This window comes from Pocillopora damicornis, chromosome 13, assembly GCF_964200805.1.
Source record: "Pocillopora damicornis chromosome 13, jaPocDami1.2, whole genome shotgun sequence".
NCBI classification, from domain to species: domain Eukaryota; kingdom Metazoa; phylum Cnidaria; class Anthozoa; order Scleractinia; family Pocilloporidae; genus Pocillopora; species Pocillopora damicornis.
In genome coordinates, this window is record NC_142682.1 from 4,697,716 (window position 1) to 4,723,319 (window position 25,604).

Consider the following 25,604-nt stretch of genomic DNA (forward strand, 5'->3'; position numbering starts at 1 on the left):
CCTAATGCTCGCGGGACTTGCTCCCGAAAACGTTGTAATTGTCGCATGAATCATTTCTTTGTGCTGTATTATCTCACTGTTTTGGTTAGTAAAGAAACAATTTTTCGGCGGCTCGGTAAATATCCACCACCAGCCACCCCCACTTCGGTGAATAGTTGTTAAATAAATATCGTTCTCGAAGAATCTACGACACACTCAAAATTGAAATATATTTGTAAACTGTTATAAATATCGACACGAGGTAACATTTTTGTCATTTTCACTTACAAAGGGATTTTCCCAGGCACAGGTGTTAGGACACGAAATCAGCCAATCAGAGACTTACTTGATATTGGTCAGCGGTTCCAATGTTGCGATAAACAGTCCTCCCTTCTCGTGAGAAAATCACGATCGTGTAATGAAAATTGCGCCTGTAAATCGGCGAAATGACTCTAGTTTTGCATTGAAGACTAAAAAATTCATCAATATTTCCAGATACTATAGTATTTGGTAGTTTGTTTAGCAGTCATGAAAATAGCTCGTAGGGGTCCGTGTCCTGTTTGGTTGTTATTGTCCAATGGCCGTTAGTAATGAATCAGCGAACAGCGACAAGGCTTCGCCGTCGCTGCTTTTATACGGCAAACAATTGTCTCCAGAATGGAAAGCGATTTCGACAACGGGTCAAAGGATATATTTTGTCAAGTAAGTATTCACATAGACTGATTTTAGAATTCTGTAGTTGGGCAGAACTTTCTGGAAGCGAAAAAATTAACGAGCTATTTCTAAAGAATCTAATCACACGACCAGGTATAATCACATTTTCCGATTTCTTATTTCAATTATATTTACAGCAATACTTAGTTTCGATAAGAATATTATAAGGCGTAGCGAATTTTTTTTTTCTCTGAGAGACAGATAGTATACATTTGATCGGTTCCGTTGGGTATTTTTAAGTTTATACGCATGTATTCTTCGCTGATAATTCGTGCTCGAGATTTACATCACTACTTCGCTCCATGTAAATAGATCACTTGTACTCTTAAGTCTTAACTTAAGCGCCTGTGTTTATTGAATAGATACGACCCTTAGAGACACCGAAATACTCTTCCATATCGATGTTTGTCCGCTTATTCACATCTACTTCAACACACAGGAGTGAAATTTATTATACATGCGTTGACAACAAATGGTTAATTTTGATTTGATTCCATTTTTACAGTCAGCGCACTCGATCATCGCACTGGTTTCCACCACCAGAATTTTGGACGAGTAAACTTGGTCTTCCCTACGGTTGGGAGGCGGCTCTGGATGACCACGACAGGAAATACTATATAAAGTACGTAACCAAAACGCGAGATGGTTAACTTAAACTTTTGTATCTTTGATTTAAACCACCCCGTTCGCATCATATTTGCGGGGAAACGACAGGTGTATTTATATTTGGGTAAACATTGCGAGACAGAGTTTATTGCATTTGCCGCGTGAACGAATATATAATAGTCTTTGTTATTTTGAACCGGTCTTCGCGTAGCTTTAAATCGCATTAACTTTTGAGCGATATGCAAGTGATTTTATATTGTGTCGCGGTAATTAATCCAATGTAATCTTTAAGGAAAATGCTAACATCGAATTATCTTGCACGAACAGTGGATTGGAACTCTGAGCCAAGTTCGAATCTCCGATCGATGCGATAATACATTAGATTATGTAAACTTCAGACACAGGCGCCAGATTTGATTTAGTTCTGATAAATATTGTTTGATGAGGCTTCGAATTGTTATATTGCATTACTTTAAAGCGAGACTCATTCATCCGTGGAACACTGCCTCGGTTTCTAATATTAACAGAGACAATTATTGCTTTTGCGGTAAAACCGAAGTGAATTTTACTTGTCTCCTCTCTGTTTTGTTTTGTTTTTTTTGAAGAGGGGGGTGGGCTAGGGGAATGGAAGCAGTGGCCTCATGATCAATGGGGAAGGGGAGGGTAGGTAATTATCAGAACTATGATAATGGCTAAAGGTGAATTAAATTGACAGCAATAGCAGGCAGCAGCTTGTACTGCTGAGTAAAAAATCCACAAAAAAATTTTTTTTTTTTTCAAATTTGATAGCCTCTGACTCTTTTCAGATTATGCAGCTGTAGTAATCATGATGAATGGTAGTAACAATGACAGCAATGAAATGAAATACAAAGGGAAAAAAAGGAAAGAACAAATTCCATTAAAACATGTGTTTATTGTTCATGGTGGTGTAAGAAAGGAGATGAACTTTGTCCATTTGTCTCATGATAGAGTCACTTTTTGATGTTGATTGCAATGTTTCAACTTATGAGGACCTTTAAGGACTTCTGAGGACCTATGACGGAACACCATCTAACAACAGGAATAATGACGAGCTTGAAATGCAACAATAATAGCGTGCCAACGTGCTACAAATAGCAACATGTAAACAATCAACCTCATCGTTTGGTGAAGACTAGCAGTATTGCAGTCAAAATGTTGCGATCAACATCGGAGAGTGACTCTATAGTGAGAACAACAAAGAAATTTCATCTCCTAACAAAATTTAACAAGTAATTTGTGTTTTTTTATCAGTCATGTGACAAGGGCAACAACTAGAGAAGACCCAAGATCAGAGGCTGATCAGGCAACTCATGTTAAGATGGTGAATATTTCTTCATGCTTAAATTTAATATAAACACAGTGTAAGAGCACTGTGTAATTGCACATGTAATTGGGGGTGTGTTCATTTTGTTAAATTCAAAGGAGTAAGGATGATTGTCACTAAGGCAAATAACATCAAAATGTCTCATCTCATTTTCTATAATTACAATTGAATGTGGGTTGAATTTAAGATCTCCAAATTTTTTTAGTCCAGAGTTGCTCAAGAACATTTTAAAAGCAGGGAACCACAATGATCTTAAAATTAGATTCCTGAAATTTTTGTTAGTGTTTGATTTTATGTGATCAAAGACAAGCCCCATGATAATTACAGAATAATTTCACTCAAAACTTGCACCTTAGGTTTAATAATATCATGATGTGTCTTCAAGGGTAAACCTGAAGGGTCTAGGACGCTTATACTATATAATATGCAAGTGCAATTAAATATGTTATTTTGTGTTTTGATCAGACACTGCCTCAAGCTAGGAGAATTGAGCTTGTGAGAGATGCTAAAATAGGTACAATAAACTAATTCATGTTGCTATAACATTATAGTAAGTGATAATTTGCTATCATGTGTGATTTAATTTGATGGGGGGGGGGAGGGCAGTCAGAGGAATGTGCAAGTATAAATAGAGTGCTTCTTCTGGGGCTGTTTTGTTAAGTTGTTCTTTAAATCTGGTTGGTGATTTTTGACTAGTTAATCCCCTGATTCCTTTCCTGAGTTAAGGCAGGGAGTGGGGGGGGGGGGGTGGTGGCAGGGGGGTTGGGGTTAAGTTCCCAGGGTAGAAGCTCTTCCAAAAATGTGAGGGGTGCTTGTTTGATATTATGGCCCAGAGGTAGGAGGTGCTCATTGAAGCACGAGTGTTTTTTCAAGGAGATACAGTATATTGCAGGTAATTTAGTGTTAACGCTCGAAATGTCAGCTTTTTTACCCTTTTTATGTTTTCAACCCAGTTGTTAACACTAAATTACCAGCTATACTCTGATAATTAAGTGATTCAATTTTAATCATTAGTATTTTCTAGTTTGAATACATTATGTGCATTCTGGCCAATATTTTAGAAGTTAGATTAATCTAAAATGATTGTTTTGATATCTACAAGTCTTCTAGAAACAATAGAACTGTACTCAGTTGGGTTATGGCAAGAGATATTTTTGTCAATCATAAGTAATATTAGTATCATATATTTGTATTAAAACTAAGAGAAAACAGCCCTCAACCTAGCAGTTAGATTTGTTATCAAGGGTGATTGAATTGTAGTACGTAATACAAGCTATTCACACATTGTAGCTGTTAAAAGTTTGTGTCACAGCAAAGAAACTGTTTTGCTTAACCCTTTAACTCCCAGAAGTGATTAACAAGTAACTTCTCCCTTTGATATCTAAACATTATTCAGCAAAAAGGTCATGAGAATATTCAAACTTATCAGATTGAAGTTGTTATCTCGATCTGACACCAAACTCTTGTAACTTATTTACAAGGAAATGTTTAGAAGATGGAGGGGAGAATTGACAATCAGATCTTGGGAGTTAAAGGATTAATTGCATGATCGTGAAGAAAGTTATGTCTCTTTCATTCTTCAGGGTTTGGTTTTGTTGCTGGGAGTGAAAAGCCGGTCGTTATACGCTCCGTTACACCAAGTAAGTCATGTTTTCCTTATCGGTATGTAGCCACTTATTTCTTACTCTCGGAAGACTGGGTAGAGAGGCATTGTAAGAGTGAGGTACTTTGTTCAGGAACACACCACGGAGACCCAGTCATCTTTTGTACCGGGCCACTGCGTCTCATCCTTCTGTAGATGCTTAGCCAAGCTAATGCTTTTTAAGGTTCACTTGATAGCCTAAAGACTAAGTAGCGCAGATTGGTTAGTCACTGCGCGGGTATTTCCACGGTTGCTAATCTAAAATTATCAAGATTTAACCAAAACCTTTTTAAATGAATCCAGAACTAGAATAGTGCGATAGGTTTTTGTTTTTTTGCTAAATTGTTCAACAGATCAGAAAATGCGGAGACTGGTAATGAAATGCACATATGCATGTTCCATCTCGATGTGAATGGTGCTTGATGGACGCTTGGAGTATCCAATTTTTAACTGAGTGTACTCATATTCTGGTCAAAATATTCTTAAGCACTCTGTTAACCCTTTGAATCGCAATTAACTTCTCCTTACAATTATCACTTGCTAAGGTCGCACAAATAAAGGAAATGATTACAAACTAGAGAAGTTCTTGATTGTTGAACAAATTCTCATTGTCAGCACCTTAGGAAGTGTGTAGAGAAAAGTATGGAGAATATGCATACTGATGTTAGGGTATGAAAGGTTAATGCTTTAATGGCTGATTTTGATTTTCCATTCTTTCAGATGGCCCATCCCACGACAAGCTTTTTGCCAATGATCAGATTCTGAAGGTGAATGAGAAAGACGTCAGATCCGCTGCTCAAGCTGATGTCATCAGTCTTATAAAGTAAGCTATGCTAGCTTGTTTATGATGAGGAGGTGTTCTCAATGAAATTTTTGTCTCGGAGGTGAAATAAAGTAATCAGAGAAACCACAGTTTAGTGTTCGCTCGGTCTATTTGTTAGCTTGTGGTTATGGTTGAACGTTTTCTTTTATCGGGCAAAGCTCTGCACAACAGTAACAAGTTGCCTTGGTCGCCCGAGCATATTTGGGTTTTCACTGAACAGAAGAACTACGAGTATTTCGTAAAGTAGTGCATGTACTCCCACTTCATGCGAGACATGTCTATTTTCCGCCTTTCCCCTGAATAATTCGCAGATTTACCTGACGGTGTGTTAATACTTTATCACAATCCTATTTGGAGAGAGGTGCTGTGAGAGTCGTCTTACGTACGTAATAGTAGAAAATGATGAAGCCAACAGGAGCTCGCTCTTTAAAGCGTTTGGGCTTTTGTACCAGCGTCTACTTAATTTTCGCCTTAAGGCTCCCGTGTGTCCCGAAAATGAACCCCTTACATGCGTATTGCAAGCAAACAGGATAAAATTAACAATGTTGGTGTTATTCCAAATTCCCGTTTTTGCACATTTTGCATTAAAAATTACAACATCGGCTGAAGATATAGTTTTACGCTGTAAAACTGAGAGTACTTGTAAGGTTTTGGTGTTTGCATATCTTGTTTGTGCAGAAGTGCGACTGATCGCATTGAAATCGAAGTGGTGGCGAGTGAAGATGTACAGGATACCAGAAACCAGGTTTGTACGAATGAAGTAAAGAGGTAAAGGTAGAGTCTGTACTCGAGCCAAGTTACCCATCCATCTGGACTTTATTCCGGTTTCCGTAGCATGAAGCGATAAGGAGTATTACTACTCTACCTGGGATGAGATACTATTCAATCGCAAGGTTACCCGACCTACTCCCAGGTGTATTTCATCAGGCTTCCTGGCCAATTCACCGGTACCTATTTATACTACTGGGTGGAAAGAGGCTCCGTGATGGAAGAGATTTCGCCTAAGAACACAGCACATTAACGCAGCCAGGTCTGGAGCCAAGAGATCTTTCGATCCAGAGTCCAGCACACAAACCACTAGGCCACAGTGTTTACTCGTTATTTCCTAGTGTCTCATCGTCAAAATTGGCCATCAAACCCATGTTTGAAGCTGAAAATGTCCGTGAACTCTATAGTTTGTGATGGAAATTAATTTTTAGACCTGTCTTCTTTAACTGCGCAGTTTGTTTTTGTCAAAATTGGCCACCAAACCCATGTTTGAAGCTGAAAATATCCGTGAACTCTATAGTTTTTGATGCAAATTAATTTTTAGATCTGTCTTCTTTAACTGCGCAGTTTGTTTTTTAGCTATTCAAGGTAACGCGAAAGTCTCGCGAATTAATTTATAGCCTTCCTCTATTTCTCAGCACAATCGAAAGTCCTCACTCATGAGTCGAACTACAAGAGAACGCCGTCGGTCAATTCCAGTCTCCGTACGTTTTGCGGATGAGCCCGCGTTGGTGCAGGTCATTGGTCCGATGGAGCCAATTCGAAGGGTGAGTTAAATTCATTTAGTTAAAAAAATTTATTACATTTTTAAATTGTTTCCGTTTCAAATTTCTTTAAATTTTCTTCTAAAATTATTGGCACAGTTACAATAATTTTTTTCCTGTTGATGCACTTTGTAGGATTTATTGATGGCCTTGTCGACAATTTAGAAGTATTTAGGATGAAAGAGAAAACAAAATCGTTAAGTAACTAGTTACCTAAATTAACATAATTATGCTTCTTTTTCGAAGCGAAAATTAAAGAAGCCGTATGTTTAATTATGTGATCTGTGGTAAAGTTTCGCAATATTGTTGGATAAGAGTTTTAGGTACTGACAATTTTCTGAGCGATTGAGCCAATTGAGCCTGTAGAAAAAGTGACAGGTCATTGTTCATAGCCTGGGTGACTTGAGTTCATCGTCTCAAGCCCCACAAGTTTCTACTCGTGGTTTCCTTATTTTAGCCTCTTTTTTTTTTTTTTTTTTTTTTTGATAGTCTTCAGTGCCACTCATCCCGAATGTGCTGAAAGTCTTCTTAGAAAATGGCCAGACACGTTCCTTCCGTTACGACTCCGATACAACTGTCGAGGTAGGTCTTCACAGCAACTTGAGATAAGTTTTTACAACCTTCATTGGACTTGTAGCAACTTGAGATATATATTTTTTACAATCTCCATTGGACTCGCACAGCTATCTTCAGCTCTTAATGATCTTTAAGTGGAAGTCTACGTTCTTACTTTCTACCTCTCCGGTCTTGCACGTGTAAGTCGGTAATGTTTTTTGTGGAGTTATTGTATCTATGGTATCTCCTATACTCAGATTAGAAATACTCCCTCTCGTTTATGGGTGATCCGTATAGAAAACTCTTCGTCCTCCTAGCACGAAATGTTATATGATCTTAGTCTTAAAAGGGGAAATTTCAGGCCTCAGTGGTTTTAAAGTTGTTTGTTTGTTCTCATGCAGGAAATATTTAGCTCATTTAGCTCAAAGCTCGATATAAAGTCAATGGAACACTTCAGTTTGATTCTCAGTGGCCCCAAGAAAGGACAAATTTCGTACATACAAAACTACGAGAAGATCTCAGAGGTAATGAAAATTTTATTGAAGTGAATATTTTGCTTATAATTTCACTGCGTCAACAAGCCACGCGGACCAACTTTTTTCCGTGAAATTCGACAACTCACATTATTTTTAATGAATTTTTTTTAATATTTGGATCAAGTGCAAATGCATGAACGCGACATATAGCGTCTCATGAAACCTAGAATTTACTTCGTGTTGCAAATTTAATTTTGTTCTCTAACTATTTTCCTTCAACAGATTTATACTAATCGCAACTGCAGCAGTGTCAACTGCTTATGCAAGCTTGTCATCGCGTGAGTACAGATTTGTACGTATATTCCATTTTCACTGACAAACCCAACTTTTCATATGCGAGTAATCTATCGAACGGGACGCTTTTTGTATGTTTGGTTTTGCTTAATTTTTCTGTTTTCTAAAGGTACTTTTGTGGATATGCACTTGCATGTAAGTACGTTACCAATGTACCCAGAGGGACAGAGCAGTAAGACTTATCGTGTGTGTAATTTTTTTAACAGATTTGTTCCTAAAGATAACGACGAACTACTGTCAGAAGATCTAAACACCTTCGAATATCTTTATGCCCAGGTGAGCTATTTTTGAGTTCAAGGCTTTTAATGATAAAGGAAGGGCAAAGACTTAATTTAATCTCACAAGAACCTCGGAAAGCATACGACTTTTAATCTCTACCATTTCAATTGCATACGAAGATTTAATACTTTTAGTGTTTTAAGACTACGAAGAGTGAGACTGGTCCCAAAATGTTTCCACTGGGGCCATCTTGCAGGCCTTTGGGGCCGACTATGTAATGATTACCTGTATCGTACCCCTAGGTAAGCAACAGAGTTGTAGAGGGTTTCTACGGCTTGGATCTGAAATACGACATGGCCATAAAACTGGCGGCGCTGCAAATCCAACAGAAAGCAATGGAAGCTGCCGCAGGAAGACCGATGAAAATCTCCGTTCGTCAGGTGGAAAAAGAATTCGGTGGACTTGAGAAGTTCGTCACGTCAGATTTGTTAAACAACATGAAGGAAAAAGAATTGCGAAAAACTCTTGATCAGCAGATTAAGCAGAACGAGACCCTTGCCTCACCAGGAGAGAGATATATGAGCTCGCTGCAGTGCAAATTGCATTATCTCAACCTCGCGGTTGAAATGTTTTCCTATGGCGGGAGATACTTTGATGCTAAGCTCCTTGATGATGAAAACGATGGACCCAGTCTAAAAAAGGTTTGTTGAAAGCTGTCGTTCAATTCAGGTTGAAAGTTAGAATGGTAATATATGATAATTCAATAACAGTCACCCTTTACGGTATGAGTATTATTATTCTATCGCTCTTGTAGGTACATTAAATGCTCGTAAGAGCGATAGAAACACGGCAACTTTCTGGTGCCTATTCGTCGCATCTGTTGCACGGTTGTATTTTACATTCCACCTCGTGTTGTATGTGTTGTAATAACAATCCCCAGTCTTGCTCAGGATGATTGCGTTTTCGATTTACTCAATAAAACGACGTGAAAGAAGGTCGTAAGATCGTTTAGTGAAAACCAAGATCCTAAAAGGAGAGATTGCTGTGCATGTTTTAGGTTTTGACGTGTTCACAACTTTGCGTTGCAAAGTCAGTGCATAGACAACAAGAGCTTTAATCGATATCAATTTTTTTGTCATTGACTTTGTCGACGCAGGATTTGTAGCTGAGGTAATGCTTTTTGTCGGTTGAAAAGAATGTATAAGTTTGGGAGAATTTTTAACATACTTTAATCGATGTTCTCATGCTATTAATGTAAGGCCAAGAAGCAACATATCACCGTTCTGATCAACTTGAAGTATGGAGTAAGTCAAGTCCTCAGAGGAAAAGTAAATGTGGTAGGTAAATCGCCTTTTGTTCTTCCTTTTTTTGTGTGTGTTTATCTTTGTTTTGTTTTGGTTTTTTTTTCTTTTTCCGGCTTCCTTTATTATATTTACTCAAATGAACGATCTAAAGCCTGGATGAAAATCGAAAATCAAAAACGATATCATCCAATCAGAGCCCTGAGAGCCGCCAACCGAGGTATTGGAATCCAAATTTTATTAGTTGCAAATTATGCACTTGAAAATGTAATTGTTTTTGTGATAACTGTCTGATAAAAACACTCAGCGATACTGCACGCCAAAACGTCTAATAAGTTATTTATTATCCAACTGCTCTTCTTTGATTCTGCTGAGTCTTTCTGCTCATTTCTCGTGAGGCGGGAAAAGCAAAGCGGATAGAGAAGCGAAGCGCGTAGCCAACTGGTTTCACAGGCTTCTTTACGGTACAAAATAACCAACTATCTAAATGACCGTACCGCGATATTGCAGGATATTTGTACTCTAGACACGAGTTATTTGTACTCTACTTTGTGCAATTGGATAAGAAGTAAGAGTATTCACTGCAAAAAAACACGGGAATTACGCAAAAGAATTAATAAAGGACTTCCAAGAGATGCGAACAATTTAAGTTTTTTTCTGAGCTTGTTCTGCCTAAGTATGGCCAACATATGTGAATAACTCTCCTTATAATCAACATGACGACGATCACTAACATCACAACAATAGGTTCATCCGGTTGACAAAATTGCAGGTAAATAGTCGTGTAAAAATAACAAGACTGATCTACATTTACAGTTGTGTCAGCTGGCTGAACTTCAAGAGATAACAGGATTCTCAATTCGCCGTGAAGAAGACAACAAGCGGTTATTACAGATCAAGCTACAAGAGGGAAAGGTAATACTCTTTTTATATTATGCATACATTACATTAATTTGTCCGTCTTTCGTTTTCTGCGCGTATTTGTTGTGCGCGATTGATTCTGCGAGTCTGACTTAAATCAAGGCTTGTAATATTCGTCAAATTGTCCTACTTATTAACTTATTTGAGTAATTACTTTAATCCTTTTCAGAAATTACAACTGATCTGTACCACCTTGGACTGCTTGGATATGATTGCACTAATCACTGGTTACTACAAGGTGTATGTCGACAATACGAGTAACACACCGTTACCAGTAGAGAACGAAGAGACTTGGCCTTTCAGTTTCCGAAAGAGCTCCCCTCGTAAAGATGGTAGGTCTCGGACAATTCCAGATCTATTTTATGAAATAAAGAAAACAACAAAGAAAATTATGCTAACGAGTAGGCAATCAAATGGTTAAGGCCTGTCTCGACAAAGTCAAGGAAAAAATTTTTATCAGGACAAACATTTGTCTAGTCTTTTGTATCTGCACTGAAAATTTCAAAGCAGTCAAATTCCGTTAACAGCCGAAAATAACACGTTTGAGCGCCTGATATGTTCTTAGACCGGCTGGCATACTTCGCTAATGGATTCAAACTCCAATTTACAGGACTCGTCCCAAGTCGTTTCAAAGTTGTAATATCAACGAGTTTCACAACAAAAGATAATTATCAAATTCGTTGGTAGTAGCTTTTACGACAAATGATCGACAAATTATACGCGGTTTTGTTTATTTAGTTGATTACGTCCAGTTTTACCCGGGACGAATTTTGTCGGCGGTGCGACATTTTACCTTAACAATGTAATAGCTTTTGCAGCATTAGTATCAGCATAAGCAGGAGTAGAATCAGTAGCAGTCGACAACGAACGATATCTATTGTCTAGTTAGACTTAATGATGAACTTTATAGACCAGCGTTAAAATTTTGTTGACCTGTGCATTTTTCTAACAAAAGGCGAGAGACTTACAAGTGTAAAGTAAGAGTAAAATCTGTACTCGAGCCCAGTGGCTCTCCCCCCCCCCCCCCCCCCCCAGCGATGGATGTGATACTAGTGTCCAGTATCTCATCAGGCATCCTTGACAACTCGCCGGTAACCATTTTTACCCCTGAACGGAAAAAGGCACTGTGAGGGTATAGCGATTTGCACAAGAACACGACACATCGACCACACCCAAAGTCCAAAGCTCTAACCTCTAGGCTGCCGCGTCCAGATTTATAGGTGTGGACTGACAGATATCTCGGTTTTTCTTCCGAATTCTTGAGCTGATGTCAAGAAAGGTTCATTTTATTTCAGTGTTGCTAATGAATTTCTTTTTTTTAATTCGATTTAATCTACAGCGCCAGACTACTACTCAAGACATCGAGTTGTCCCTGACGTGTGGTCTTATCCTTCCCGCTTTCAAATCTCAAGTGCCATCAAAAAACCACAACTAGAAAATTCTAAGCCTTTTACTGAGCACAAAGACGCTTTCATTGACTTTTCAAGCGCCCCGCCTAGATATAAAGTTAATGAAACTGCCATTTCAGAAGAATCCGAACCGGAGGACATTGTGGTATCGGAGAGTACAAGTCAGCGACAAAACGGTAAAATAGACATTGACCATGGACAAGAATCACCCCAGCACGATGCTTTAAAAACGGAGAGTGTAAATAGTGGTGAAGAAGATCTCATTGATATACACGAGGATGACAGTGCAGGTCTAGTTCTGTTGGATAAAGATCCCAAACTCTTGGAACCCGCTTCTTCTATTTTGAAATGTTCGCCGGATGAGGAAAGTTTTGGTGCTCTAGTAACTGATGCAGGTAGCAAAGCCTTTGAAACGGTTTCAATAGATCGCAGTGATAGTTCCGACAAATTGCATCATAGTCAGATGAATAACTCTACTCACGATGAAAGATTGTTTATAGACGTTGAAGAGGGACATGAGGAGATTTCGTCTGACACTGAGGACGACAAAGCTGATGAAAATGAGCTAGGTCCTTACCTTGAGTCTAGTGAGCGCAGTCTTTGTCACACAGACATTAACCAAAACGTTCTTTGTGATTACTCCTCTACAAAAATGCCCTCGCTAGCAAACGACAGTAACATTGCAAGGTCTGCTTTTTCAGAGCCCGACCCTTCTATTGCTACAGATCCCCTACGTGACCGAAGGCAATCACCTTCAAAGGCCTTGGACTTCGACGAAAGTAAGTTCGACAATACAGGAATTGATGTGGTAGATTTCCATGACAAAAAGACCTCTCAGGAGTCTGTTGAGCAAGGAAGTACATTATCTTTACGACGGAATGACTTGGATAGTGATGGAAATGAACGTGGCGACGGTTACGAGAGGGAAGTACAATCTATAGAAAGCGTTCAGAGACTTGACGAGCTAGAATTGAAGACTGGTTCAAGTTTGAATAGCTACGAATTCGCAGCTGGTAACGAAGACGATCTATTGGATAGCATAGACAGTCATCATATCAGTTTGGATTTTTCTGAGGAAAGCGAGGTAGAAACAGTTTCGACAACGTCAGATGACGGTGAATCTCTGTGGTCCTTATTTCCACAATACTTTCGGCCGAGTGGACACTTGATGCACTCGAGTAATAATAGTGTGGATTTCTCTTTGGCTGAAGAAGATCAGTATGAAGACGGTGAAAATTCTGAAACCGAACGAGGAGTAGCACTGCTGAGCGTCAAGGTGCTAAGTGCGAGAGATGAGAGTTCTCCGAACATCGGTTCAAGGGATAATGAAACTATCTTTCTCGATAACTGCGACGAATTGTCAACAGCCTCTTCTGAGAGTCTCGAAGAAACCTATGAAGTAAATGCCGAAATACACTCCGAAAGCGAAGAAGTTAGTGAGGACAGCGGTTATGTCAATTCCAAAGAGAACGGTAAGAGTAGCCGGGGAGAAATTCATAACAAAGTTGAGGAAACTTCGTCTTCTTTTCCAAACATTTCGAGGCATGCGTGCCGAACGAATATCTGCGAGATTTCTCCTGCCAATTTTTCCAATGATGCATTGTTGGTTGCTGAGACGAGGTATACGTTGGATTGCGACCAATACACTGAAGAACAATTTCTTGAGAATTTCAAGTCCACCGAAATGTTAAAAGGAAGCGAAGTTCCCAGCCACTTAAGTGATGCGTTGGTTAAACATACTATTGTGGGAAATGCAGAAATTCTCTCGAACGAAAGTTTCTCACCTAAGAACTTGGACGATAAGGGAACTTTTGTAGATAGGAGCTACTCTCCTTCCGACTGGATAATTCCATCCCCACCCACTCCAACGCCTGAGCTCCAGGATACTGATATTCCCATTGTCTCACCCCCTCCTCTTTCCACAACGCCAGACGGAGGTCGACTAGATGAGGAGCTGATGTGCCTAATTGTCCCTCTCCCTCCCACTTCGGTCGATATTTTGTCGAATATTTCGGGAATCAAGATTGCGTCTCCCCCACCTTTGGACTTTAGTGACGGTGAGTTGGAGCGTTTGATGGATGATTATGATGACGTAAAATTTCTTTCTTTAACTGATGACCACAAACTCGCCAAGACCAACGGTTTGGTGTCAATTGAAAACTACGATACTAATTTCACTGAGGACAAGAAGCTTCAGGTAAAAAAGGTCGCAGCTGATCTTCCAATGACTCAGAAAGAATCACCCGCCCTTTTGAGCAGAAAGGAAAGTATTTATAGTCCGGAAGAAAACATTTCCAAATCAAATCAATCTCGCGCCAAGAACTTTCCTTCAACTTTCACGTCTCATATATTCGAGTCACATGTTTCACCTGATCCGCCCTCTGCCTGTGTCCCGTCGACCTTCTTTGATTTGAATACCAGATTAAAATGTGATAAAGATAGTCAAAAGCAGGACGATGTTCTCGACAAGGGCATCGTGAAAGGTTCGGAAAATCTTGACATTTCCATGAGAAATGATAAAAGCATAAAAATGGAACACGGGGCGAGCCCCGCTTCCGATCAAAGTACTCAGAAAATTATCGAGCAATGCGGAAGATTTCCCTCAAAGCAAAAGCCTCCGGTTCCTCCTAAACCTCGAATCTTCCGGTCCTGGTCAGTTTCGGGTGAAAAAACAGTCAGTTTACCCAAAAATCCAACGGACGGGAAAGCTACGTGTAAGTTATCAACCACTGGCGCTCGGTATCCAGGAAATGGACGTTTGGAATCCATAGCCAATTTATCTCCAGTTAAGAGTTCTAACATGCCAGAGGTAACGTCTACGAAAAACATTGATCATTCTTTACGCCAAGTGCTTCCGAGTTGTAACCAAACAATCATGGTGCATTCGCAACAGAAATCTTCTCCTCCAACATCAATCGGTCAAAAAGACGATCCAAGCAGGACTGAGATCAACCTCCGGCGTGAAAAGCTAATTTCGAAGAAGAGTTTGTTATTTACTTTCACATCGCCATACGTGCCTGCACCATACTCAACGTCACGGATGCAAAATTTAACTTTGACAACGTCTCCAACGGAGAGGCTGCATGGACTGACCCGTTGCAAAGACAACAACAACTTTTGTGCGGGAAATTCTTCTGGAGCATCAGAAGGAAACTGTGTAAATGCAGTACACTTTCATGGGCCGATTGTGAAGCCAGCATCGCCTCTACACAAATCTTGTAGAAATTCAAGACACCCTAGCAGAAATATATCTGGAGATGACCCAGAAAGCACATTCTTAAAGCAAAGAAACGAAAGCTCAGACCAGCACCAAGCAGACCCTGAGCATCATCAAGAAAAGTGCAACAGTACGTTCAGCCCATCTCCTCTCCCTGATAGTCCCCCACCACCATTACCGAAGTCTTCTCCCCCTGGCACAATTCCCTCGTTCGATCTCGAAGATTTTGACAATGGCGAACCCTTAATCGAGACATTTTGCGATGACGCTCTGAACTGTAGCGTTGAATCAAACACCAGTCCGGATCTTACATCTCTCAATAAAGACTTGAAATTTAAGCTCTCTTCCGACTCAGTAGAAAAATCAAGGTCAGGCTACTTTGAGCGACGAGATGGTGATAGTGCGTTATCTGCATCTTTAACTTCATCTTCACTTTGTCGAGAACGACGTTCCCTGAGTGAAGATTGGTCTGCTCACAGTAATTCTTTCTTTTTAAACGGTCGAACGAAACGACGCAGCGTTGCTTTCGAGGAGAGTTCTCAATTGGATGACGATGTGGCCAAAGATTCCTCTCACAAATTGGAAGAATTTCAAATAAAAGCTTTTCGAGCGAAGAGTTACCATGTTTGCGAGGAAGGCCTCTCGAAGGTGAACTTTTTAATGAATAGGTTGGAGTTGTGTTTGAACAAAACTGCATTGAATGCACAAACGAACGGCGAAAACAGAAACTGGCTGTTGAACTTTCAAAATAATGCGAGATTCTTAGCATGCGATGTCAAGGTTATTTCATCGAGTATCAAACGTGGAAGCCCTCAAGTAGTGTCAGCCGTTAAAACATCTTTAGATTCTCTTGAAAAGGTGGTTGAGTCATGTGAGAATACTTACTCGATGCTAAACGATACATGCGATCGGAATGGCCGCCATGTCGTTGCCATGGTCAAAGAAGTGGTGGAACAATATCGTGACATTTTGTGCACTGTCAAAGCTACCTCATTTCAACAACCCGATAACCCGGATGTAGAAGTTCTGGTCATAAAGACCAATGCTCTTACAACATTGATTGATTCAGTGATTCGAGCTCTGAGAAGGCATTAGTTCCAGGTTAATCAGTTTTTTAGGGCATCAAACATAATAAGGAGAAATTCCTTCTTTTATATAATAATTTTTATGAAATGGATTCGCCGTAATTGTATGATTAGTGGTGATAAAACGATTCCAGTGTCGATGTGCATGGCGATACTCTGTTACCAGACAACGCCATCGGTTGATAAGCATGATAATGCCGTTTCACCAAGAAACGTTATCTTGTTTGGGCTGGTATTAAAGAGGGTAGGGTATGACGTTTATGGCGCATGGTAAAAAGCAAAGAATTCAGTACCCGCCGTCAGCTTTCAGCCGCTTTTATACGAAAGTTAAGCTACTTGTGTTAACTGTGAACACGAGATTTTATTTTTCTATGAATTTAACGCACAGATTTTAGCTAAGTAGTATGAGGGTACATTTATGCCGTTCGCCGTTACCGCAACGCCCATGCTTAAACTCGTCAACTCATTGAGTTGCAGCGAAACCCTTTGCAACAAAGCTGTATATACTTTATTTTGAAGTTTTTTGGTGGTCTTTTTTTATTTATTATGAATTTTTTTCGATTGAAATAGACGCTTGAAACCGGGCAAAAAATGTTCAGAGGAGGAATTGTTTTCTAAACATTGACAACAAAATAAGTCTGTATATAATATGCATTTAAATGAAGGAATGGAAATGTATAAAGAATGAATTGATTCGATTGAGGCACAAGCTTGTGTTAGAGAAAAAAAACGTTTCCTGTTACTTTCGTAAAATCTTTGGATCCTACCTGAGCAATTGCCCTACCCCTCACATGACACAGCATTAACTCTAACTTGTATCAGCTGATTGTTGTTAGGTTAGGGGAGGCTAGGCACGCAGTTGCTCAGTTACTGACAATGATCCAAGACTTTCTGGAATAGTAGCCTGCGCGCCTGGTGGTCTGCGGTTTTGGAGGCGGAGAGAAAATAAATTCATTTGTCTCTTCGTCTCCAAAATCGCAGACCGCCAGCAATGCAGGCCATGCTATTGTGGTAAATTTGTTTTCTTCGGTAGAAGGACCCGGATCGGAACCGATCTACGAAGTGATTTAAGACAATGATCCCTTTTTACGCGATTGTGAGGGACGGCTATTTTAAGACATTTGGAAACGAGCGACTACCGTCAATTATGCCAGTTTCGTTGTTAGACGATGCCTCTTTGATTAGACTCTCCCTCTTTCATTTTCATCCAATAGTGTTTATACTCGATACTAAACGAGAGGAAACTGCTGTTTCCAGTAGAAGCTTTATCAGAATCTTTATTCAGTCCTGGATATGGATCAGGAAAAGCAATATTTTGCTTCACCCGTCTGTTGACTTCCACGAACATCATAACCAAGTAATGAAAATGATTACTCGAGTACTGGATAAGCTTAAAGGAAATTTTCCTTTGAAAAAGAGCTCAGCTAATGAAAATGCTGAGATTATTTCATCCTGACATGCTCTAACGCGACCACTTTTCAGTGGCAATCAATCGCTTCTCCGTCTTCCCCAGCCTAGATTTTTATTTCAAATCTATTCAGTTTCATAAACGCCTTAAGATACTACCCTCTGGCGAAAGCTGTTTCATCGAAAAATTCTAGCCTGAGCTCGACCATACGATGGAAAGGCAACGAAGAATATCGAACAATAGTGCTGTTGTCTTAAAAAAATTGAACCATACCAAAAGGCAAATATATGGTGGAGCTTTCCTTTACACAAACCAGTCACTAAGCTCGTATCATCTTTATTTTCATTATTAATAGTATTCTTTAGTTCACAGAGTCGGTTGGGACGGTTACTTTCAGATACGTTCAGTTACTTTCTTAGTTACTAATAATGACCTTGAGACTGTCTAAACAAACATTTATTGTCATATATAAATGATAGGAATCTATCTGCATTGGATCTTCTGAATATCATGTAGTTGACAAGGTTATGTTTACAGCAAGTTTTGTTTCGATAGATAAACCCAGCTTTGCATGGACCACCAATGTCTTACCTAATGCGCCTCCAGGTCGACATAGTCGCCCATCGCTTCCAACTTGTAGATGTCCTCAAAGTAGCCTTTGTCTGTCCCATCTGGCCCATTATCGTCACAGTTATGATTCGCATTCTCATCCAAAATCTCATTTTCTTTGTCATCGTCGCAGTCCTTAGCGAGAATGTCATCATTTTCTTGGTGGTCCTCGATATTGTTATTGTTATTCATGACACAGAGCCTAACGGGTCGCCCATTCAATGGACAAAGGGGTCTGCAGTGACCAGCCATAAGTTCCCCACAACTGTTGCGAACATTACGAAACGCACTTAGCTGTCAGGAGCGACAAAAAAGATTAATTTTGCCTTTCCTTTAAACGTCTCTATGCTGGGCGGTTAATTAACAAGGTATCAAAAAATTCGTCATAACTTTATTTCGGTAGCAAACCCTATTGTGATAGCGGATACATTTTAGCAAGCCCATTGCATTGCCTTTATATCTGGCTGTGGACTGTCAAGTTCTTTTGTAAATTGAGTCCGTATCTGTTTCTTTTGCTCATTAGTTTGTTTGATCAAAATGTTTTACACCGGAATGTTTTGTTTACTCTGAGTAAAACAACTGACCCAAGCCCCGCGGCTCCATTTTTGTTTGAATGCTCATGCCGAGGCATTATTACCAGACCAAAGAACTTCCTGCCAGTGAAATGGCATTAGATTGGATCACTATGAAAAACATCTTTAGGATGCTTTATTGAGCATTATCACCTGCCATTTTTTCACGATGTCCGTTCAGTGTCATGATAAATAAAATAAAAGCTCAGATAGAAAGCAATAAACTGACCTGTTTCTCGGATATTTTCATGATATTTTCTGATATTATCCATGTGACATTCTCACTCATTGGAGGAGTCGTGAGCGAGCCTTGATATGTCCAGTATGATGTCATATCTATCGGGAAGATAACCAGTGTGAAATCTGGTTGTAATGATCATTTTGGTATTCTAGAAATTGCTGATTGTAAAATCGATCAAAACAATCCTATTCAGTCACATCATGCCATCCCATAAAGTACATTGTGGAAAGGGTTTAACTGTGTTTTTCCACTTTCAGTAAGAAGTAGAGATAATCTCTTGCCATAAATAACCAGCGACCTTTCGAGTTGCCCTTTTTTAGGTTGTTTCCGGTACACCTGATGACTCCAATTAAAACTAGCAGCAAACTTTGAAAAAGTAATATATGAATCATTTTAATGTATAGTTTATAGTAAAAATGAAATCAGTGAAGGATTAAAACTCTGATTTCTCATGAAGCTGCTAAGTATGACTCAGTTGACATAAAGATTTCATTTTGAAACTTGAGCAAACCTTTTATAAAGCAAGTTGGATCGATGGTAGATTTCACCTCCAATGAAAAGCAGCCCTGTAAATACAACAATATCGATGTGTGAGTTGTTAACAGGCAGAACAGTGGACGATGAAACGATTATTTGGCGAAGAACGCCAAGATGGGAGACCGAATGGTCCTCACTACCATTCCATTAAAAATCGAATACAAATCATGTTACCTTATTTTCCTCTCTAGAGAGCAATTTTATAACTGGCAGTAAGCCCTCATTGTCATCATCTGACACCTGCCATGGAATAATACCACATAGGGTTAACTCACATCACTTCGTGTATCCTATATTTGCGCTTATAGCAAAGGATCAAGTCGTGTTTGTGATATTGATTGATTAAGGTTTTTGATAATGCCAGGTGGTCCGGAGATTCAGGTGGAGGTCGCTTGTTAGTTTGCAAACAAACACTTGTAGGCAGACAAACGGTCAGATATACATACAGACAGGCATGCAGACAAACAAGTGAACAGACAGACAGCTAACCAGCTTGCTTACGGATAAAGTAGCGGATCCAGACCTTGAGTTAAGGGGGGGGGTCCCTTGGGTCCTTTCCCTAGATCCGCCACTGGGACAGACAGACAAACTGAAAGGTGGACTTACACACAAAAGAACGGTAAGGTGATAGAACATAATTAGCATCAATTAGCATACGTACGAAACGGGAGACAGAGGAACAATGTGCACCCTCAACCAGAAGCCGATTGCAAGTTGGCGCAAGGTCTTTTGTCTCAAGCAGACTTGGATCGCACCTCAAATCTAACACTCGTCTCAACAAATCATAACCTTACCTGGTACAGAAGTCCTATGATACATAAGCCATTTTCTCCTCCCATAGCTTCACCAATATTTTTGTACAGCTTTTTGTTCCAATGGATGAGCTGAACCTGTTCACAATAGAGTGCCACGAAAGAGATGTTGTTAGTCCTGCCAGGTGGTAGACAAAGAAAAAACTGCGTCTCCCGGGAATAAATGAAGCTCAGACCTTCAGATTTCCTAGCACCGATGCTCTTTCATCGAGCCACAGTTTAGAAGAAAGAAAATATGGCGACTGGTGTCGTTCTTATAAGTCTGCAAAACTATGACTTATCCTACCACCAAAATAAAAAGGGTCGGAGGCAAATAGTCAAATAAGGAGACAGCGGAGTCCGGTAGATATAGATACCTCTTAAAATCAAGTGCAAGTCCACAGAGAAAAAAAAACGGCAGACGAAATGGAAAGCGAGGTAAATTTAAAAAACCCTTTCTCAGAATAATCAACACTAAGTGGAGATGCATCCTCTTTAATAGTGAAGTGTATTACCTCCAATGGATAATTTTGATCATTGATTGCGTGTTCCGATCCGGAGTTGTTGTCATGACCCCAGCGGAAGCGTATGATAGCCAATTGGTATGTGTCTGTCAATGGGCCTCCTGTTACAACTAAAGAAAGAGGGGAAAATGCTTCAACTTCCTCAAAACGTTACAGTAGCATACCTGCTGCAAAATTAGTCACAACACTCGTATGGTACACCTTCAAAGTCTGACTGTGGTGGGAGAAGCTTTGGTATAGCGCGCATAGTTTGTGGCTGGGTCTTTTCCACCGGAAAAAAAATTTATCATCTCGATAAAACTTTTTAAAGCAGGCTCACTGACTCTCGAGAAACTTTTACGAGAGAAAAATGAAGCAGACGAAGTATCCTAATATATGGAATAGCGCAGCGGTTTTTCAATATTCAAGTTGTGGCTTTCCATCCAATAAATTTCTTCGTCTTAATCAAGATCTAACGGCTCGGTTGGCTTTGTAAAGAAAGAAAAGTTCTTGACACAAGAGGAAAAAAAGTTAAGATGTTAACTTTCCTAACATACAACATTCAAGGTTGGAATCCAGACAATGTTAACACTGCCCCTTGAACTGTACCATTTACCTTTGCTTTAAGCTGCATAATTGTTTTGACTATTATTGATATCAGGGTGTTCTAACACAGTGGCAAATATAATGTTGATAATATGTAAAGGGCGGCCATCATGTGCCATGGTGGGGTAATACTGAGGAAACTCATTTCCGATTTGATATTGAATGCTATTGGTGCAAATCACACAGGGAGACGTCTTCAATAGCTTCATATTTTTCTTAGATTGCCAGATTGAAGTAAATTTATCTGTTTTCAATAACACCCTCGTAACTGTTTCAATTTGAACCTGTAAAGAAGTCGGCATAAAGAACACTATTTCACACTTCAATTTTCTCATTTCCGAAAGATAGTAATTTTTAGGTTTTGAAACAGAGGCAGGCGTTGATTAGAGCAAAAGCAATTTTCAGGAGGAATTAAACGAACCAGAACTGCTTTATTTTTTCACAATATTTCATGAGAGGAGTTCTCGAATTTTCTCAGTGGAAACCGAGGTTACATCCGTGGTTCCTTGCTGTTATGTTTCAAATGTCAAAGCTGTTCAAAGGAAACTAGATCCTACGCATGCGCCCGTCAGATCACAATTAATCAACTCAATTAAGAGGGAGAGAGTTATTTATATCTTAAACGAACTTGATTTTTTGATTCACCGATTTAAAACTACATTTCAGTAAATTTTCCGAGCTTCTTAACTAAGAAATAAGTCTAACCACTGACGCGTAGTAATAGCAATACAATCCTGGTCGTTTATGATTCAAAGAAACTTATTCAGTCCTATATATATATATATATAAAATGTACCATAAGAAAAATTAAATTAAATGATAATGCATAAATAATTTTACTTATAATCAACATCATGCATACGGAATGTATATCGGATTTGTTCTGGTTCTTCATTAAATCTAATGTGTATTACTTCTCGAAGAATTACAGTGTTCTACTCAAAGCACTTTCATTCCTCTCGGAAAATAAGGGGGCAAGTTTTCAAGTGAACGGCTCAAGTTGACATTACTGATGTTGAAGCTGTGTGATTGCCACAATAAGTGTATTCATTACTACAGGATAGAATAGACTTGGACTGACCTCGGGAAACATAACTTCTTGCAGGTCGCGTAAAAGAAATACAAAAATTATAGTGTCAAAATGAAAATAATAACGGCTATAAATAAACACTTAGATTTAGTTCAGTTCTCGTATATAGATATATGTTTTGTGCACTCCTCTGAGAACATGCAATTACGCAAATTAGTCACAAACGGCGAATGTAATTCAATGTTTTCAATATGCCATAACAATATTTCAATATTAATCCTGTGGGCTGGTGCTCTTCTAATTTGGAGTAAGTTTTATATTTGCATATCAGCTCAAGGCTACGATAAGATGGATTTAAAATTTACCTAAATCATTTCTTGATAATGTGATTTGCAAATGTCGTCCATCATTAGTAATGGTGCTGTTCTTCATGGGCATGTAATTGAACTTAATCGCTTCCACGATGGTGTCTCCTTTCGCTGCTTCGGTGTCGATGTTAATCGGAGACTGCAAATTACCTTCGGCGACTTTGTAGCGATCCTGCCAAGTGTGAGGACCTGAAATAGCGCATTATTCCTTATGGATTAATATTTGATTGTTTAGGCCACAGACCGAAGTTAGGTGTCTTCCTTTACGAATTTATGTTCATACATATGCAAATTGAAAAAGAGAAAGATTTTAAAGGTGTTTTGGAAAAATATTTTCCTGCTGAGTAAAAATATAAGAGTCGCAGGAAAACATGATTTAGAAAGCGTAATGAGGGCTCTCCCGATGTGGAAGAAAACATCTGATGTCGCCATTAATAGTTTCCTCGTCAACTCTATAAATTTTCGAGAGCATGTATTTTTTTATCGACACGCGTTCAATTCGAAATAGCATTCTGTTATCGAACATAAATGCTATAGCTCTATTTTTTTTAGTATGTGATATAAACTAGCGGTGTTTCTTAGTTGAAGTGTGTTCAAACCAGCTTTGAATAGTGTTATATTGATAAAATACAGCGACACCCCTTACTGAGAGCTTCGACTGGACTTTCAACCGCATATTTAACTTCGGTGTAAAACCATAACAAAACCCAACTTAAACCTTCTTCGATTTAGCAAAGGATGTGATAAACGAAAATCGATTTCGAGATGTTCTAGCGTTTCAAAGTTACATCTTAACATCCTATTTGCCCCTTTGTTTGTTTTGAAATTAGTTTGGACGTAAAAGAATGTAAAGACTTTCTTCTTTCCAAAATTGATTCTTCAAGAAAGGAACTTCAGATGTAACTTTCAGCTTTAAATGGACGAAAATAGATTTAGCGATGACTAGGGGAGATACCCAAGAAATTCATGCTCACAACAGAAGTGATACGATTTTGATTCGGAAGGAAATATCGGTCAGTTCCCCTTGGATTAACAGTGAATTCACGAAAGCAGGTCGTGTTTAATCGCTAGCTTATGATACATGGATAAAATTCTTAACAATACATAAAAATTCAAAGAAAAATCGACGGTTACAAGCCAGGTTTAATTATTTTGAATTACTTACCGAATTCATTATCAGTGTAACTCCAAGAGGATGTATGAGACATTTTTTATCGTTATACTTTAGAATGTACCCCGTTGAAGCTTCATTTAAAAAGAAAGAGCGAACCTTTTTCTCTTACGCGATTCAAATTGCGTTTTTCCGGCCGTATGACTGCGACAACTGCTCTGCGCCGTTCTGAATTAATGATGATCTAAGTTTAGCAGTACGGTTGAAAATATTCTCGTGAGATGTGACCAATCTGTCCAATAGCCAACGCACTTTGCTTCTGAATTCTTGTAAACAATACTCAAGAGGGCATTATGAATTTAACATAGTTTGTGTCCAGTGGTTTTCCAACTGGTCAGATGAGTACCAAAGTTATTATCCTTACAAATGCAAATAGGCTTAACGAATGTAGAGAAATGTCCGTGTAGCGAGAGGAAACAAAACAATCGCGCCGACACATATTTCTATTGCTCAATCTTATCAAAATAAAAGCTTTCAGCTGACAAATGGAATACGTCAAGTGGAATATTTATGAGAACAGTCCACTTGAGGCACTTCAATATGAGCACTTCAACGGCTTTTAAAAGTGTGATTGTGAACTGCAACGCCAGACAGAATAGTAATTATCACGGTTTTATCTTCTATTTGTCGCGTATAAGTAAAAAACCGCATGCACCAGGCATCAGGAATCTAAGAGAGAGTGAATACGCTCGGCTAACAATTAATGGTTTCTCTTAAGTAGAAAAAAGAAATAAATTACAATATCTATCTTCAAATATGATTTAGGCGGCGTAGGCGAGTTAACCGATTTTGACAAAATTGCTTGAATGATAATGAACAATTTTTTTTCGTTATTAAAATCTACCTTTGAAATTGCGATGTAAAAGTAAGCCTGGTAAAGCTTCTGTCAAAAAAACTAAAAATTCCATTGCGAATTAGATAAATTCTCTTAATTGAACCGATGGAAAAAAAGCTAAATGGAATTTAAAATTAAAATGTAGTTTTTACTATTAGACTGTTTCATGGAGTAAGTATGCTTCTATTTTACCAATTTCTGAACTGTTGATATACATCAAAAGCTAGGTACAGTTGATTAAAATCACTCTGCGGTTGAATTCATAGCAGAGTTGGAAAGGGGAGGAAAATGGGCGGAGGAGGTCATGATGTAAAACGCCTCACCTAGTAAGGTGTCACTCTCAACAATACGGGGAAAAAGAGTAATTATTTTTGACGGGTTTTCAGCTACACTTTCCGCTCACTTGTGGCGCACTCTCGTTTACATTTTTGCGCATATGGATATTATAAATATTTATAAATAAATAGATTGATATTGTATAAATAAATATTATATTTGCACTCGTTCGCCAAAATAACTACTATTCTTTTATATGTTTTCTGAATAGCTAAGCTTTGGTTAGGTTCATTTTTAAAAGCTTCAATTTTTTTTATTTCGCTATTCGCGTTCAAACTTCTGCTTGTTCAACATTGCTCAGCCCTCAGTATCCACCGTTTCTCATTGTTTATTTTCGACTCGTACAACATTTCATAAGTGTCTCTTTCTTTTCATATTCTACTCCCTTTGTTTTCATGGCTTTGACCGCAGGTCTGACA

The 25,604-nt window shown here is 38.9% G+C and overlaps 2 protein-coding genes across 3 annotated transcripts; one reads left to right on the top strand and one right to left on the bottom strand.

Moving 5' to 3' along the window:
* Window positions 1-357: 357 nt before the first annotated feature.
* On the top strand, window positions 358-16,776 carry LOC113677890 (uncharacterized). The gene is made up of 17 exons (XM_089192588.1): window positions 358-681; window positions 1,199-1,315; window positions 2,572-2,641; window positions 3,110-3,158; window positions 4,228-4,284; window positions 5,007-5,109; window positions 5,788-5,854; window positions 6,516-6,644; window positions 7,131-7,223; window positions 7,598-7,720; window positions 7,955-8,010; window positions 8,233-8,302; window positions 8,548-8,946; window positions 9,505-9,582; window positions 10,363-10,461; window positions 10,637-10,799; window positions 11,807-16,776. The coding sequence occupies exons 1-17, from the start codon at window positions 557-559 to the stop codon at window positions 16,186-16,188; spliced, it is 6,180 nt and encodes a 2,059-aa protein (XP_089048714.1). The 5' UTR covers window positions 358-556; the 3' UTR covers window positions 16,189-16,776.
* A 1,130-nt stretch (window positions 16,777-17,906) lies between these two features.
* LOC113677921 (carbonic anhydrase 1) lies at window positions 17,907-24,602 on the bottom strand. Of its 2 annotated transcripts, none has more exons than XM_027194783.2 (8): window positions 24,009-24,602; window positions 22,841-23,032; window positions 20,852-20,970; window positions 20,340-20,435; window positions 19,720-19,785; window positions 19,520-19,574; window positions 18,997-19,103; window positions 17,907-18,489 (listed from the first exon to the last, which is right to left on the bottom strand). In XM_027194783.2, the coding sequence occupies exons 1-8, from the start codon at window positions 24,049-24,051 to the stop codon at window positions 18,178-18,180; spliced, it is 990 nt and encodes a 329-aa protein (XP_027050584.2). In that variant the 5' UTR covers window positions 24,052-24,602; the 3' UTR covers window positions 17,907-18,177. The 2 variants fall into 2 exon arrangements, with proteins under 2 accessions (XP_027050584.2, XP_089048719.1); XM_089192593.1 differs by having other exon boundaries at window positions 24,114-24,427.
* Window positions 24,603-25,604: the final 1,002 nt, after the last annotated feature.